At 40.8% G+C, this 18,537-nt stretch overlaps 1 protein-coding gene across 1 annotated transcript in view; it reads right to left on the bottom strand.

Annotated features, from left to right (window-relative positions):
• The window catches only part of LOC139650847 (coiled-coil domain-containing protein 136-like), a 28,101-nt gene extending 10,457 nt beyond the window's left edge, over positions 1-17,644 (bottom strand). Inside the window, exons 1-7 of the mRNA XM_071527630.1 lie at positions 17,604-17,644; positions 13,511-13,575; positions 11,594-11,616; positions 11,103-11,337; positions 8,170-8,244; positions 5,433-5,732; positions 1,140-1,257 (exon numbers count right to left, since the gene is read on the bottom strand). Of these exons, the coding sequence (XP_071383731.1) occupies positions 1,140-1,257; positions 5,433-5,732; positions 8,170-8,244; positions 11,103-11,337; positions 11,594-11,616; positions 13,511-13,575; positions 17,604-17,644 (857 nt within the window). The remainder of the gene's footprint in view (positions 1-1,139; positions 1,258-5,432; positions 5,733-8,169; positions 8,245-11,102; positions 11,338-11,593; positions 11,617-13,510; positions 13,576-17,603) is intronic.
• Positions 17,645-18,537: the final 893 nt, after the last annotated feature.

Raw genomic sequence — 18,537 nt, 5'->3', positions numbered from 1 at the left:
CAAAGTGAGTATTATTTGACTCAGTTTTGCCTCAAGGTTCAGTAGCAACATTTAAAACAGCTTAAAATGTTTAAGCAATGGCAGCTTTGCAAAGTAATTAAGGTTAAAAACATTGGGGGATTGTACAAAGTTGTGAAACAGGAGAATGTCTAAAGAGAGTGGAAAGGGGGAGTTTAAATTTTGAATGCATCATTATGTTAACATTGCATTTATTTTATTATTATCCAACTACATGCAAACTGCCCACACACAAATGTTGATTTTTTTAGCCATCAATATTTCATTGTCAAATTAACTGCAAACAAATGATACCATGGAGACGATTGGTGGCCTCTATCTCACACCAGTGGTATTGTCTGTTCTACTGTTTCTCAAAATTAAGACTACATTTCCCATAAACCCTGTTGCTTCCTGTTGGTACTTCCTGTTGGTCAACGGGTTTCTCTGTCTTTACTGAGGGGAATAAACAACTTTCACTCCTTCCACCATTGCCAGAAACTAATAGCGCCATTTGCACGGGAAGAACAGCGCCCTCTCCCTGTTATGCCGTAAAGCAATACAGCGAATTTCCCGTCAAATGTGACACAATTTGTGGTACACAATGTAAACCGAGGCTAGTAGAGGCTGCCAATCTTCTCAGCATTAGTCTTGTTTGTTTACAGTAATTACACTCAAAATGAATGTGGTAATAATTCATTGATGTTAAAATGCTACACATAGCACCTTTAAATGGAAAAACTAGAGACAGAAGCGCACTATGTGATGATTCCTCACATGCATTTTTTCAATTCAATTTTCAGCAAAAGAGAACTTGCATAACATTGTGATTCAACCTAACACCTGGAAGTTGATGGGAAGACAAATTACTGCTATTAGCTGTGATGAGTGTGGAAAGAAATGTCTATTGTGGGGTTGAATGGGGAATTTCTTGCCGGCATCAGTCTGACATCTGACTCCTGAATTCTAGTGTCTGTGTGTGTGGGTATGCCAGGTATGAAATAAGGTTCTTTCATACAGCCAACCCTCCCACACTCTTCTGGAGTAAACAAAGAAGCCTTAGTGTGCAAGTTCAAGACTGGCCATTATCTAAGACTTGTTAAGTCAAGGTATCAGTCTGCAGCCTTTGTTTAACCACTCACCCAACTTGTTGCTGCTGTAGCTGCTGTAGTTTGCAGCTCAACTCTTTGTTGTCATTTGTCAGCGACTGACACTCATCTGCCAGCGAACGGCACTCCTCCTTCAACTGGCTCATATCACCTGCCCACCCACACACACACACACACACACACACACACACACAGACACAGACACACACACACACACACTACGTTGTTAACAGGCAATCAACAGGTTTGTAGTATACAGTGATTCACCCTGTCTTTAACCTCCAAATCAACTACAGAAAACGACCCCAAAACACAAGGCACTATGGGTATAAAGTAGGGCTGAACAATTAATCAAAATTTTATCGAAATCGCAATATGGCCTACTGCAATTTTCAAATCGCAGGAGGCGCAATATTTGTTAAAGGCGAAATGTGTGTCGAAATACCATTTTAAATTAAATATTGTCGTGCTGCAGAGATGTCCTGGCCTACACATCATATTCTACAGACTTAAGAAAACATCTTGAAAAATCACACCATAATCATTTTAATACGTTTTTCAATGAAAATGAGAATAATGATGTAAAAATGATCATTCCCTCTAATATCGCAAATCATATCGCAATTGCAATATCAGTCAAAATAATCGCAATTAGATACTTTTTCAAAATCGTTCAGCCCTAGTATAAAGAGATGGAGGTTGACACCTGATAGCCAGCAGTTCCTCCTGTAGGAAAAGCCTTTGGACTGCATCTCATATTCAGCTATTTCTTCATGTGTTCTTAACTGGTAAGAACACCAGACAAGGGAAATTACAGCAAAGAGTGCAAACAAGTCCGTCATGCTTAGCTAAAGTTATAGGGACTGGAATGAGATTTGTTTTGACTCGCCCTCTGCCAAAATGTCTAACCTGGCGGGATGACAGGTTACCAAAAGTCTGTCCAATAAACAAAACTGCACAATAAATTAGATAGCTGTGAGTCCATGTGACTTTTGTTTACAAGCCCTGGTTTGCTTGTAACTGGGCAGTGTGAACCCAAATAAACCAAATACAAAAATGCAACAAATTCAGCTTTTCAACTATGGTTCAGACCAAAGAAAACCCACTATAGATGTGATCACAGCCTAAGTCTAAGAGTGAGGTACCAGGTATATAATATCTGTTATCCACCACATCTTTCTGTTGCTCGCACTCACTCTCATTTGCTTATGGGCACAGCGATTAATCTCATTATACCGCTGAGCTCCGCATGCAAAATAGGCCAGTTGTTTTTCAGCTTAATTAGCATTACATTCACATAGATGAGGGGCTGTGCTGTTACAAATGAGAACATAGAGACTGGGAGTCCTATGTGCCTGTTTTTTTCTGATGGTAGACTTTTCAATAACTTATTGTCTTTCAGAGTAACTCATCGTAACATGAGCAAAGACCGATCTCATCCCAGTTTTGCTCTTTAGACTGTGTTGCTCGTCAGGCTGGGAATCAAACCACTCCATCAGCCTCCGGGAGTCTGGCCTACCTCTCTTCTCTCTCCTAGGGTAGTTGAGTAATGAGGGCAAAGCCTGAAACCAGAAGACCTATCACTCCCCATGAGGTAAGCATGCCCCAACCAATGATTTCTCATCGTAATTATACACCAAGCACTTTCAAATGGACATGTATTCTACAGAGATGGAAGGTCCTCACTGCTTGGGAATCAAAGAGAATACAAACAGTTCTAGCAGTTAGCTCAGCTGTGATCACGTCCTACCAAAAACAGTATTATATTACTCCCTCAATGCATGACTTTGCATATAACAACCAGGCAGGGACTTTAAATAGTAATTCGGTCCTTTCACAACAGTCAAACTGCGATTTAATGTGTTTTGGCATGTGGTCTCTGAGGTGTACATGAAAACAGGGGGGGTAATTTCAGACCTGGCAACCCCGCAGCTGCAAAATGAGTCCCCAATCTCTCATATATACCAATTTACACTCTCCTGCTAAGAAGCCTGGGTTGCCAACTGGTCCCATTTGACAAACTGTACAAGGTATAGAGTTTCTGCCAGGGCCGTAGACAAGACCACCTCAGTCGAGTCCAAGTCAATTCCCTAATCAGGTGCAAAGTGGGTCAAAAACAAATCGAGTCCGATTCAAGACCAAGACTAAAACAAGCAATAAACAGTGTACATGTCTTTCCAGAGTTTCTTAAGGATCAACAGAGATGGAGATCTATCTGCAGGAGCTTTGTACTAACCCTTCAACATCTAAGTAATCAATGCAGAAGAGCCATTACATACAATACACAGGTGCAATCCCTTAAAGTGTTTGTGGTGCTGGGGAGAAAATAAATGAAGGTGGACCAGGAGGAAAACACAGCTTTAAATTTTTTTAGGTATTCAATTCAGTTCAAATCATTGGGGAAATTCGGTTTGCAAAACAGCACAACAAGAAAAAAAGACACATCAGAGTTGGAAATGCATCATTCCATAGAGAGTAAATAAGTGCAAAAAGAGCAAAGAGTTAAGTGTTAAAATAGCAAGAGAGTCTTCATTACATCCAAGGCTACCATACCATGCAACCATGCAAAAAGAGAAGACAGATTCATTAAAACTTCTGTAGAAAAAAGGGTCATCATAATAAAACATTAAAAGAATTCATTTCCCTCAGAAAGAAGAGACATTGCACATTTTTTTTTAATGGCGTCTACATTAGATTCAAAACGCAATTTGCTGTCTGGAACGGTACCAAGATATTTTGTAGTTTTCCACCAGCTCCAATCTATCAGTTAGAAAATCCACTATCCAGCCAATGGTGTTAAAATGAGGTTTAAAATGACGGAGAGGCTTCTGTGCCAGGAGGTGTGGCAGGATAGCGTTAAATGCAGAGGAAAAACGGATGAATAAAAGCCTAGCAGTGGCCTCGGGGCCCTGAAGATGCATTAACAGCGAGTTAAGCACGGTTAGGGCCACGTCCTCCACACCCCTGCCAGCCCGGTATGCAAATTACAGAGGATCCAGTAATTCCTCCACTTGCCCTAAGACTTCCTCCCTGATTAGCTTTTCAAATGATTTCATGACTAAGGATGGAAGAGCCGCTGGCCTGAGGTCATTTCACACCCTGGGAGTTTTATAGTGGAGTGTTTCCGTATCTGTTTCCATATCTGCCATATCTGCAGCTGAGGAGATTGCATAAAGATAGAATGAACCCTAACCCAAGACAGGCAGGAAAAAGTTGAGTCGAACATCCAATAGTGGCTGAAACCAATGTCAAAATAGCTAAGACTAAGAAAACTTGTTAATTAGTCAATTTATGCAAAAAAAAATTACAAAAGATGTATTTTCTTGTTTTTTTATACCAAAATCTCATTACCTTTACTTCCTGGAAAACTTTATCATTTACCAGGAGGCAAATTCCAACCAATAAAACATCACAGATTTTTGAACAGTCCCGCCTCTCCACCCCTCCCATCCAATAAAACTGCCTTTCTCTCCCTAACTCATATCCCATTGGTTTGCACTTTTGAATGATGCCTCCCTGCATTATGTCCCATCCCAACATCCTGTTTCAACAGGAAATACATCACATTAAGAAAGCAAGATGCTCTCAAAATGTGGTTTCACTGTGACTTTAATGCCCCTTTAAAATGCAAAGTTATAATTTTTATTCAAGTTTTTGAGTCACTCCATCATCAGTGTGAAGATCATGAGTTTTAAGAAGACTTTTTCATCCATTTGTGAGTGCGAGTCCCCTTTGCATCCAAGATATCATTGGATTTTTGGGCCCATTTTTGCATCTCCAGTCAGAACAATCAGCGCAGATTCACTTTGTGCCATTTAAAGGAATAGTTCACCCAAAAATGAAAATTCTGTCATCATCTGCTCACCCTCATGCCAAATGAAACACAGGTGAAATGTGTTAGTCCATATAACACACAGGGAGGTTGCCAGCACAACTTGGTAGCAGCCTTCTCCAAAACAACTGAAGTCAATGGGGACCTGTTCTTTAGAGTTCCAAAACAAAAACAGCCAAACAATCACACTGTGAATAGAAAGACCTATACACCATTATTTGTTGCAAATCAATCAGCTGTAGTTCAGATTTGCACTAAATGATGGTGTAAATATACTGTAGGTCTTTTTGGAACTCTGAAGAACTGGTCCCCACTGACTTCAGTTGTTGAGAAGGCTGCTATGGAGTTGTGCTGGCAGCCTCCCTGTGTGTTATATGGACAAACTTCACCTGTGTTTCAACTGGCATGAGGGGGAGGAGATGATGACAGAATTTTCATTTTTGGGTGAACTATTCCTTTAAACTGCTCTCCAGCCCCCGGTCTGACCCCCTTACCCTCAGGGTCCGTGTCCCTGCGCTGGCTCTTCATGCTGATCTCGGCCTTCAGCGTGGTGATCTCCAGCTCGTACTCCTGGGCCGTGGCGTGGAGGCGCTGCAGCTCGGCCCGCAGGCGACACAGCTCCTCCTGCAGGGAGGCGATGTCGTTCTCCCTCTCCGCCGCCGCCTCCTCCGCCGCCTGCTGGAGCACCAGCACCTCCTCCTGCGCCGAGCGCAGCTCCTCCTGCACCTCGCCCAGCTCGCTCTCCTTCTCCTCCTCCAGGCTGTCCATCTCCTCCTGCACGGACCGGAGCTGGGCTGGGGAGAGGGGAGGGGAGAGGAGGGAAGAGGGAGAGGGGAGGGGGGAGGGGAGGAGAGGAGAGGAGAGGAGAGATTTGAGGAGAGCAGAGAAGAAGATAAGAGAAAAAATAGGGTGTAAATAGAGTCGAATCAAGTAGAAGAGAAGAGAGTGGAAGGAAAGAGAATAGTAGAATAGTCAAAGAGAAATGTTGAATAAATTAGAAAAGAAGAATATAGTAGAAGAGAGTAGAAGAGAAGAGAAGAGATTTGAGGAGAGAAGAGAAGAAGATAAGAGAAGAAAATAGGGTGTAAACAGAGTTGAATCGAGTAGAAGAGAAGAGAGTGGAAGGAAAGAGAATAGTACAATAGTCAGAGAAGAGTTGAATAAATTAGAAGAGAAGAGAAGAGAAGAGAAGAGAAGAGAAGAGAAGAGAAGAGAAGAGAAGAGAAGAGAAGAGAAGAGAAATGTAACCTTACATCTCAGATCCAGACAAACGACACATGATGTTTGCATTTACTCTTTACTCAATTCAATTCAATTCAGAGAGCTTTATTTGCATGGTAAGACATTTTACATTGCCAAAACAGTTACATAACAACAGCAAATTAAAAAAAATTATATATAAGGACAACTACACATTGATAATACAACAATATAAGAAAAAGTAATCGTCAAGGTTGTACCAGTCAGATGTTACAATGACCCTTTTATTATTCTTTCTTCTTCTTTATTCCTTTATTCTAGGTTTTTACATACTACCCCAAGTTAAAGGTGCAGCAAGTATGACTTTTACTTTTATGGCTTTTAGCAGAAAATAACTATAATATATCTGCGGGGATTGATAAGATTACTTGGCCAAGTGCTGACATTTCTGGCTTTCAAAACTGGCATCACAACACAGCTACAAAGACTGAAAAGCCTTGTTCTCAAGCCAAAAAAAGGAAATGACAAAGCAGTATTGGTATTTCATTAATTAGCATGGTGATGGATTACCTCTGTTTGTATTGGATCTCTGCTCTAATTAGCTGGCTTACTATTCTTTATTGTGAAAATGTAAGCTGCCAGAGACTTATATATATGTTGTTGTAATTCCCATTGGTGGCCAACAGAGGCTGATAAAAGTCATAGTTTATTTAATGTCCCTTTAACATTCCTTCCACTTTTCAGCCCAATAGTGTACTTTGGTTTGGGTTGAAGGTTGAGTTTTAACTTTATTTTTATTATTATTATTCAGTGGGTTTTATTTTCCATCTTATGTTATGATTATTATCAAGTGGGTTTTATTCTCCATCTTATTTTACATTAATTATGGCATTCTATCCCTGTTTTTATGCTCATTCTATGTCTATTTTCATGTGAAGCTATGTATTCTATTCTCATCTTTATCTTATTTTCGCTATTATTGTCAAGTTTTATGTGAAGCACTTGGTGCATGTAATTTCTTTGTCGTAAAGCACTTTGAGCTGCATTTCTTGTATGAAAGGTGCTATACAAATAAAGTTTATTACTGTTATTATTATTCTTGTTAACATTGTGATGAAGCCAGACGGGCTTATTTGGATTTTAGTTTCTGGCAGGCAGCTTAGAAACACAGTCAACATTCCTGCACTTCATTACCTCCGCCAAGGAGGTTATGTTTTCGGTGCCGTTTGTTTGTTTGTCTGTTTGTTTGTTTGTCTGTTAGCAGGATTACGGAAAAACTACTGGCCCGATTTTCATGAAACTTGGTGGAAGGGTGTAGCATGGGCCAAGGAAGAACCCATTCAATTTTGGAGCGGATCCGGATCTGACTCACAAACAAGCAATAATACAATTAGTGGTATTTTAGTGGTATTAGTGGTATTTTTTGCAGTCAAGTGATTTTGTATCATATGACACTGCAGATATGATAGATATGGTCATTTTTAGAAGGCAGTCTGAACTACTTTTTCTAGGCAACTTTAATGGACAAAACGATAGCAGCTTCCCCAACACTGGAGACTACAGATCCTCTACTCCTCCCCCTCAGCTCCTCTGATCACATCTTTAATGAAAGGACTCCATCAGCTCCAGTTCACTCAGTCAGACGTGAGTCCATTACTGGGGATGACAAATCTTTTCATCCTCACTAAAAACAACAAAAACCACCTGGCTGTGAGCCTTGGGATGGATGAAATATTGTCTGGCTGCCTGTAAGAGAACACTACCGGTCCTTTGGCAGAGCAGTGAAGAGTTTAATGCAACTATTTCTATTAGTTTCTCAAAGTAATGTCTTCTCCACTGTCATCAGGCTCCACAGAGAGAGATAGAAAACGGCAGGTCATTAATCCGTAAACATTATTCTGCACAGCAACAGCGGTATTTCATGAGATGTGGGGGAGAAATATAATCGCATTACACTCATTTGTCACAAGCAGATGCGCTAATGAAATGGTTTCAGCTGAGGTGTGTGTGTGTGTGTGTGTGTGTGTTTACCTTGCAGCCTCTGAATCTGTCTGGTGAAGCTCTCGGCCTGGTGGGCGCTGGCCAGGCGCTCGTCCTCCAGCAGACCTGGGAGCAGAGAAGGAGAAGGAATCAGGATGGATTGGAGGAGAATTAGGCTGAGGTCACACTGTTCGTTTTCGTTGGTCTAAACCAGTGGAAAAGTTGACTTTATTGCATTTTTGTGTTTGGTTCATTTAGGTTCACACTGCCCAATTACAAGAGAACGAGGGCTTGTAAACATAAGTCACATGGACTCTCAGCTCATTTAATCGTTTTGGTTTTGGTAGCCTGTCATCCTGCCAGTATAGAGATTTTGGCGGTGGGGGGAGTCAAAACAAATTCACAAAACCTTTTTTCTTAGCTTTAGTCTTTAGAAAAAAAATAGGGAAAAATGCTATTTAAAAACAGTTCTTATATATTTTCTTAACTTTCTTCTTATGTGTCTTCCTAAGAAAAGACTTAGGAATAAATGGTATTCTTGAAGTGAAAGTTCTCAAATTTGTTCTTGATTTTTTTCTTAACTTGAAGACGGCCCTTCACCTGTCTTAAAACTCCTACAGTGAAAAGGTAAGCCTCTAATATCATATATTTAAACACATTTTAGACAAGTAGGTTATAGTTCAAAGTCTTCATAGGTTCCCCTACACCTAACATTAAGATGAACATTTATTGTAAAGCTTTATTTGGTGTAGGCCAGGTAGGCCTCTGTCTCATGTTTACTGAAAATAAACTAGCAAATTTTACCAACAGCAACCAATGTTTAAATCTTTGCTCTAGTTGCTCTAAATAGGTTTTTCCCCAATTGTTTTGTAGATGGAAGCACTTTGGGTTGCCTCCTAGCCTTGTCTCCTAGCCTCCTAGCCTTGTCTCCTAGCCTCAATGGCAGTAAGCCTAAAGTTTATTAACCAGAATTAATTCAGGCCCTATTTTGAGAAGTTCTTAAGTAGGAAAATTAAAGAAATTTGTAAGAAATTAGACTGTTAATAAAAAAATATTGAGGAATTGCACTTAAGAGCCTTCTTAAGAACTTCCTCTTATGTCATTTCTTAAGATCTATCTTAAGAACACATTGGTGAATCCGGCCCCTGATTCCAGTCCCTGTAACTTTAGCTAAGCATGATGGACTTGTCTGCGCTCTTTGCTGTAATTTCCCTTCTCTGGTCTTCATACCAGTTAAGAACACATGAAGAAACAGCTGCATATGAGCATCAGTCCAGACTGCGGTTTGCCCTCGCTTCATTTTATGCTCGGCTTTCCAAGACATGAGGAACTGCTGGCTATCAGGTGTCAACATCCGCCTCCTCATACCCATAAAACCTTGTGTTTTGGGCTTGTTTCCTGTAGTTTGGACTACGTTCTCACTCCACTCCACAGTTCTATTGGAAGAGGACAGAGACTCACATTTCAGGCGGCTTGGTGTCATTATTTAAACAGCCTTTGTCACTTTAGAAAGTTAGTTTGGAACTTTGGAATCAATGCCAACAATCTGGATTAAGTTTGTACAATGGACATTCTGACACATTTACGGTGCCGTGGAGCTGTTTGTCTTACATTAAAGTAGTATAAGATTAGATGAAACTTTAATCAACCCCATGGGGAGATTAGCAATAGGATACAGCGAAGAAAAACAGAATATTTAAATAAGAGTAGAGCAAATGGGAGGGATATATAAACATACTCAAATGACAATTTCAACTTTAACAAACACATTCATTAGAAATGGATGGATGAACACATGAAAAAAGCAGTGTGTGCAAAATAGCAGCAGTAGTAGCAGCAGAGCTTACTGAGACAAAAATATTGAATATTGAAATTGAAATGTGCTGTATGAAATAAGCAGAAATGCTAAAACTATTTATTATGCAATAAAGACGGTTTATAGTAAAGACAATGTATCAAAATTACAACATGCAGACATGATGTGCAAAAATGTGCAATGTATTCACATTAGCTGGTAACGGAAGGTCACACATTGACGGAAAGTGTCTAGGTGTGTAGATTTGTATTAACTGCATACCTTCCAAATATATTTACAATTTACAGATGTAGATAATATGTAGAGAATGTGCAGATTTGGATATGTGCATAATGAGCTGTTCACATGATCACAAACCCCCAGATGGAGGAACTACAGTATATGTGCAGGAAAGGAGAAGTCTGTTTTCATCCATATTATAATTAGCACATATTTGTGGATGGATATGAAAGCACTGTGGATGTTGAGATTTGGATATGTGCATTATGAGCTGTTCACATGATCACAAACCCCAAATAGAGGGACTATACAGTATGTGCAGAAAAAGTGATGTCTGTTTTCATCATCCCTATGATAACCAGAGCATATTTGTGGATGGATATGAAAGCATTATGGATGTTCAGATTTGGATATGTGCATTATGAGCTGTTCACATGATCACAAACCCCAAATAGAGGAACTATACAGTATGTGCAGAAAAAGTGATGTCTGTTTTCATCATCCCTATGATAACCAGAGCATATTTGTGGATGGATATGGAAGCATTATGGATGTTCAGATTTGGATATGTGCATTATGAGTTGTTCACATGATCACAAATGCCAGATGGAGGAACTATATGTGCAGAAAAAAGTAATGTCTGTTTTCATCATCCCTATGATAACCAGAGCATATTTGTGGATGGCTATGAAAGCATTATGGATGTTCAGATTTGGATATATGCATTATGAGCTGTTCACATGATCACAAAACCCAGATGGAGGAACTATAGGTGCAGAAAAAGTGCCACACTGATGTCTGTTTTCATTATCCCTATTATAATCAGAACATATTTGTGATGGATGTGAAAGCCCAACCCCAACCGTGGACAGCTGACCAGCAGCTTGTCAATGCAACTCATTAGCATACACACACACACACACACACACACACACACGATGGCACCGACCCTGCAGCTCCAGGAAGCTCTCCTCGTGTCTCTGGGAAACCTCCCTGGTCTCCTCCAGCTCCAGCAGCAGCTGCAGCACCTGGGCCCTCAGCTCCTCCAGCTCCTCCTCTTCCTCTTCCTCCTCCTCCTCTGCCGTTCCCCCTCTTTCTTCTTCTTCTCCTCCTCCTCTCTCCACCTCCTCCTCCTCCTCCTCCCCCTTCTCCTCTTTCACCTCCTTCTCCTTCCCCTCCTCCTGCTGGCCCTTCTCTCCGTTGCCCACCGCCACCTCCTTCTCCTCCCTCTCGTAGTTCTCCTCCATGGACTCCCTCTCCTTGGCCGTCAGAGCGTCTCCCCCCATGCCGGGCTTCTCCACCTTCAGGTCGCACATGTCATCTGGGGGAAAGAGAGAGAGAGAGAGAAGCAGACAGACAGAGAGAGAGAGAGAGAGGAAGCAGACAGACAGAGAGAGAGAGAGAGAGAGAGAGAGAGAGAGAGAGAGAGTAAGACCTCACTAACACTGGGGATATGATATCACAAAAACACAATGATCCCAATACCCGCCAAACAGCTGATGAGGGCCCCATTAAATCTCATGATAAAGGAAAAATTCACCATAAAACACTTTAACACTGTTAAAAAGCAGCTTCTGGATCAGCATTTCTGGGTCCATTTTGCTGTTTGGTGGACAATACAGTTTATATGCCAATACGCCCAACTTTGATTGAAAGCAACAAGTTCACGGCCACGGTATTGAAAAGCATTCTGGGAAACATAGGAAATCAAAGTAGAAGTAGACAAGGGTCATCAAAAAACAACTCCTGTTCTCAATTTTCTTTCTTTCTCTGTTATTGTTATGATTAATATATATATATATATCATATATATATATATATATATATATATATATATATATATATATGATATATATGATGCCTAAGACTGTGCAAAAGTCTTAGGCACCCCAGATTTTTTATATACATTTCTTAGATGTTTATTTGTTTTCTGCATTAGTGTGTCAGTAGACTGCTGTTTATTGTAAATTTTTGATATTCAGAAACTTTTCATTTAATTAGTTTTGAAAGCATCTTTGCATTATGGATATCTTTGACATATGCCTAAGACTTTTGCACAGTACTGTATATATATATATATATATATATATAGATAGATAGATAGATAGATAGATAGATAGATAGATAGATAGATAGATAGATAGATAGATAGATAGATAGATAGATAGATAGATAGATAGATTTTTATTATTATTTATATGTTTATTTATTTATTTTAATTTTTTGTCGCGTGTATGAATGTAAGGATGTACGTGATGTGTTGTCTATGTTTTCAAAAGTGTGAAATTTCAATAAATATATTGTTTAAAAAAAAAAAAAATCCTGGAATGCATTGAACACCACAGATATCTAACAGTAGAAGAGGATCTAAAGGGGAGTTTTCCTTTAACAGCGTTGCACATTTACACATTTCATATATACACACATTAGGCCCACGCTGTTGTTTAGTATTGAATTGTCTACATTGTACGTGCTGAGATAATAGTGGTGAGAAATGAAACCTAGGATTACAATAGTCATTCTTGAACATTTTCTACTGGGTAATTCCTAGTGAATTATAGTGAAATTAAATCATTCCTCAATTTTCCTCAAATCCTGCAGGAACCCCTCCAGCGCCCCACTTTAAAAACACTGTCCAATGGCTCCATCTAGTGGCCATCATGGAGAACAGACAGGGTTTCCCAGCTCTCCTATCCTCACTATGAGCATGAAGATTCGATAATGACAAGACAGGTTTATTTTTCTCTTTCTCTTTTCACAGAAATACATACTTACACCTTTAATGCACACATCCAAATCTTCACATCACTTTTCATACTGCACAAATTTCCCTCTTTTGGGAATATTCTCATATCGTACATATTTTTGTATCAATAAGCTCCACCGCTACTACTGCTGCCATCCTGCACGCCCTCTTCATGCTGTAATCCATATCTTTTCACGTGTTGCTGAAATTATCCGTTGCGCTTGTTGACATGACTCTTGTTTTGTGATATTCCTTTTAATATTCTATTTATGCCGCGGCCATTTGCTGCTGCAACGACCCAATTTCCCTCTGAGAATTATTAAAATTTCATCTTATCTTCTGATGAGGCAGAGGAGTCACATTTAAACAAACACAGTGAGGATAACGTCAAACAATGAACTGTTATAGATATTGATGATCGTTCTATTGTACTTATCAAGCCAAATAATTCATCATCCCAATATGAATATGATGAGGTATGAATGCAATAACTGCTATATCCTATAAAGTCAGTGGAGAAGACAGACCAGCAGATCTTCCCATCATTCCTCCTGCTGTCGTCCTTCATTCCTGTCTGTCGTCATCGTCTAAAAATAGATCCTTCTCCCCTTCCTCCTCGCTCTCTTTACCTCTTCTCTTCACCTCCCCCCTCCGCTCTTCACCTCTCTCTCTCCCCCTAAACACATACGCTAGCCGTCCCTTTTCCTGTCATCCTCATTGTCATCTTACGATCCTCATCTTCGGCTTCGTACTCCCCGTCCTCCTCGTTCCTAAACCTCACACTCCTTCTCTTTCGTTTCCTGTCTGTCGTTTTCCCCCTCCACCAACCCCCACATTCTCATATTTCCTCCCTTTTTCCTGTCTCATATCCTTCCATCACTGTAGGTACAATTCGTCTGTTACTGTAAGTACATGCATTTACATCATGAAGGACAGGTTCAAGCCACGTTAGAGCTCACTAATTCATTGGCTAATTAATCTCTCTCTCTCTCTCTCTCTCTCTCTGTGAGTGCAGGTGTGCCTTTTACGCCTTGTGTGTTTTTATTCCTGTGATTGAGGGAGGCGTGAATCACACAGCACAAACAGTAATTAACAGGGGAGAATCACACGCGGGGTCTGTAAAGATCGTGAAAATGAAAACACCTGTAAGTGCCAAGAAACCTCAACTAAAGACATCTAAAGCTGAATTTAAGCCTTGAATTTAGCCTTGATAATCACATTCAAGACATTTGAAGACTTTTTCCAGGACCTGCAGGTACACTGACGCAAGTCAAGCGGACTGGAAACTCAAAATAGCCCATAGGTATGAATGTGTCTGTCTGTGTTAGCTGCCTTGCACCTAATAGACAAACTGATAGAAACAGTTTGCACAGTGCAAACAAACCACCTTCCACAGGCAGTGATAGTGATTGTTTGTGGCTCTGATGTCAGATGAATCGCAATGGTCTAAATGTGATTAGAATGAATTTCTAGTTCAGGCTGGATCACTTTAATGATACAGAAAATATACATATACTTCTCTCTACATGTCTAGACACTCTAGTAGGCCCATAATCATAATTTTTTATTTTTTTTATTTAGCCTTTATTTAACCAGGTTTGTCCCATTGAGATCAAGGATCTCTTTTACAAGGGAGACCTGGCCAAGAATAGCAGCAACACAGAGTTTCAACAAATAATAACACATAGAAAACACATAGATTTGAGTAACATTAAAATGATCAGATAGAACATTTGCACACTGGTTTCAATAGATTTCACCATAGCTTTAAAATCATTCAGGGTTACTAAGTTTTGAAGTTTAATAATAATAATGTCATTATTATGTATTGCATATATATCAATATTTTTTTAAATTGTATGAGTCTCCATCTTTTCATAATGCACGGATCTCACATATAAGTCATGTAAGTCAATACTACTGCTGCTATATTTGCACACCCTGTCAATACTGGAATCCATACTTTTTTTTTTTTTGCACATTTCATTAGAAGGTCAGTCTTCTCACTTCAGATAAGGCTACTCACCTACAATCACTCAACAGTGTAAAGTTTGCCAATCTCCCACACAAAACTGCCAGACTTCATATCATTTACTATACTTAGCATTTAGCTTTAGAGCTGCTCCAAGTTCCCTTTTTTCACTTTTGACCCAATGCTAGTCGCCTACTATCACTCAACATAGGGTATGCTAAAGTGTTAGCATGAAGCACAGGAGCCAATGATCTTCCCGGGGACACATGGATGATTTTGGTGTCTAAGTTCTCATTACTTAACAGGTACATTACATTTGGTGTATCCCTTAAAGGAATGCACACAGCACAATGGCAGAGCACTGCAGATGGCGTACCACAGGGAGTATACTCGGGTCCTGTTCTATTTTTGCCCCGACCCACCAGCTCCTCCTGTTCCCTCTGTTGTCTTTAAAATGACCGCAGAATGTGGCTTAGGCCTGAGGATGCAACAGAGTAAAAAGTAATTTCCTGCTTTTTTTTTTTTTTTTTTTTTTTTTTTTACTGTGTACTGTGTGTGTGTATGTGTGTATTCTTGTACTTCCATCTTTGTGAGAATCAAAAGTTTTAGACCGTCGGAGTGACAACATTTTGGTTCGCACTTCCTCTAGAGCAGTGGTTCTCAACGTGGGGTCCGGGGACCACCAGGGGTCCTTGAGGGGGTTCCAGGGGGGTCCCCAGCAAATTGATGAATTGTTAAACTCCACCATTATATCATGTACAAGAAGTTAACACAGTCACAGAATGTAGAAGAATGACTATCATAGTTTCACTGTTATCTTTGCCTACAACACAGATAGTCATAGAATTCTGGACAAAATCATATCTAACAATAAAAATATTCTCAGATTTGGGTCCGAGAGACAAATGGGGGTCCATGGCCCTAATGTGTACTAACTTGGGACCCCTAATTCAGTCCACATTAGGGCCACAGACCCCCATTTGATGAGATTTTGTCTCTTGGACCCAAATCTGAGAATATTTTTATTGTCAGATATGATTTTGTCCAGAACTCCATGACTATCTGTATTGTAGGTAGAGAGATGACAGTGAAACTAGGATCAGAACAGTCTTTCTTCTACATTCTCTAATTGTGTTAACTTGTAAATGAAATAATGGAGAAGTTTAGCAATTCATCAATTTGCTGGGGACCCCCTGGAACCCCCTCAAGGACCCCTGGTGGTCCCCGGACCCCACGTCGAGAACCACTGCTCTAGAGGCTATTTTAAGATTAGGACTTGGGTTTTAGGTTAAGATTAGAATTAGGACTAGGTTTAGGTTAGGGTAAGGGTTAAGGTTAAGATTAAGATTTTAATTGGGGGTTAGGGAATGAATGTAGTGAATGAACGGTCCTCATAAGGACAGAAGTGCAAGGATGTGTTAGACTTCCCTGATGCAAGCCTGAAAGTAGCTCTAGCTCATTAAAGCTGACACCAGAACAATCCCCATCATCACAGCAGCATAACTGGGGGCTCTGCCACTGACTGCGACCAATTTACTTGTTAATCTATCTCAATCAATATCATCTAGACGTGAATGAGTGGGGGGGGGGGGAGAGAGAGAGAGAGAGAGAGAGAAAGCTAGCAGCTATTTCTGTCATTCAGAGGCTGTTAGCAACAGCCAGACAGATTGGGCTAACAGAGCCCTATAGGGGACAGAACACTGAGGTAAACAACACACACACACACACACACACACACACACACACACACACACACACACACACACACACACACACACAGAGTTTGTAGATAAGGTAAGACGAGTGCCAATTTTCCGCTGCGATTTCAGGAAGATGAGCCCTGTAATTGATTTAAACCTTGTCATTGAGTACCGGAGACATTTTCACCTTCCATCCTTCCTTCCTCCTCCTCCTCCTCCTCCTCCTCCTCCCTCTATAGTGACCGCTGCAGGCCAGCATCCTTCAGGTCTGCGCCTTTCAACCTCCTGATTGGCTGGGTGTCTTGGCACGCAGCCAATCCAAGCCTCCCGTCGTTATTATCTTACTGGCTGAAGCAGCAATCGTTGTTAGGGGGGGGGGGGGGTCGTTCAGTCGTCACTCCGTCATCATCCTCACTGTCCGTCCCTCACTATCTGTAATTCCCTCTCTCCCTCTTTCTTCAGCCTCAATCTCCTCCCCCCCCTTTCCTCTTTATTTGCACTCGACACCTCTCACTTTTTTGCTTCTGTAGGCTTCCCTTTTGTCATCTTTCTCCGCCTGTCTCAGTCTTGCTTATTAGACACAAGGGTTTTGAACCTGCAGAGCGAGACCTGGACTCCCCAAGTGCGGTGGTTCTCAACGTGGGGGTCCGGGGACCACCAGGGGTCCTTGAGGGCATTCCGGGAGGTCCCCAGCAAATTGATAAACTTCATTATTTTGTCATTTTAGAATGACTGTTTTGATCATAGTTTCACTGTTATCTCTCTACCTACAGTACAGATAGTCATGGGATTCTGGACAAAATAAATAAATAACAATAAAAAATATTCTCAGATTTGGGTCGGAGAGACAAAATCTCCGTGGCCCTAATGTGGACTAAATTAGGGGTCCTTGATATGAAAAAGGTTGAGAACCACTGCCCCAGTGATCCGAACAGCTGCCTGCCATTAGCATCTTTTGTCCATGTGTCCAATCGCAGCAGCTGCTCACATGGAGGGGGGGGGGGGGGGGGGGGGCGGGGTTTCATGACTCACTCGTCGGCCGCTGCGTCTGAAAGCCGCGCCTCGGTTGCCATGGCCACCGCATGCGAGATGAGTGACACTCTTTCTACAGCATATCGGTTAGGGATGTAGCAGGTCAGTAGGTTTTTTCTCTGTAATTATCCAAAAAATTTAAATTCCAACGACACACTAACATTAGTATCTGAAAGACAGTGGGGAATGTAATCTCCATGACTACAGGTTAGGCCTCAGATTGGAATCAGATTAGAAAGGGAGTTCAGTCTTTGTGCAGGATCATCACCTTGTTGCCACTTCTTACTTGACTCACTTAAAGCAAGGTGAAATGCCTCTGGTGTTCCTAGGGTGACATCAGCAGTATAACGGATTTGCTAATTATTTGAATGTGCGATGAGATTGTGACATATGATGATAAGGGATTTGAATGGTAGAAGGACTTGGACATGGACACACACACACACACACACATTACCTCAACATTTACATTTACATTTTAGGCATGTAGCTGATGCTTTATCCAGAGTTACGTACAATGAGTTCAACAGTAGAATGAACTTAAATTCTTAGATAGTCAAAATTGAAATTGATTAATATTTTAAATGAGTGCAAAGGTCAGCTCATATTCCTGTGACCAAACAGCCATCATGTAGTGCAAAGTGCTGGAAAAACGAATAGAATAAGAGTTTGGCAAAAAACAGAATTTTCATAGACCTAAAGTAACACACCTAAGCAAACTCTCCCTCTCTCTCTCTCTCTCTCTCTCACACACACACACACACCACATGAGACACATTCAAATTCCCTCAAGTGTATCTGATGAGGACGTGATGACATTGAAGATGCGGGTTGAATACTGAGGGCCGCGGCACACTCCTCCCTCTCTTTCTTTATCTCCAGCTCTCTCTCTCTCTCTCTCTCTCCCGCCCTCCATTTCCGATCTATCATAAAT

The sequence above is a fragment of the Centroberyx affinis genome, unplaced genomic scaffold, assembly GCF_046629955.1.
Source record: "Centroberyx affinis isolate AG114_WGS23_722 - 3 ecotype Tasmania unplaced genomic scaffold, CSIRO-AGI_Caff_v1 ptg001550l_1, whole genome shotgun sequence".
Classification (NCBI taxonomy): Eukaryota; Metazoa; Chordata; class Actinopteri; order Beryciformes; family Berycidae; genus Centroberyx; species Centroberyx affinis.
This window is presented reverse-complemented; position numbering and strand designations above follow the sequence as displayed.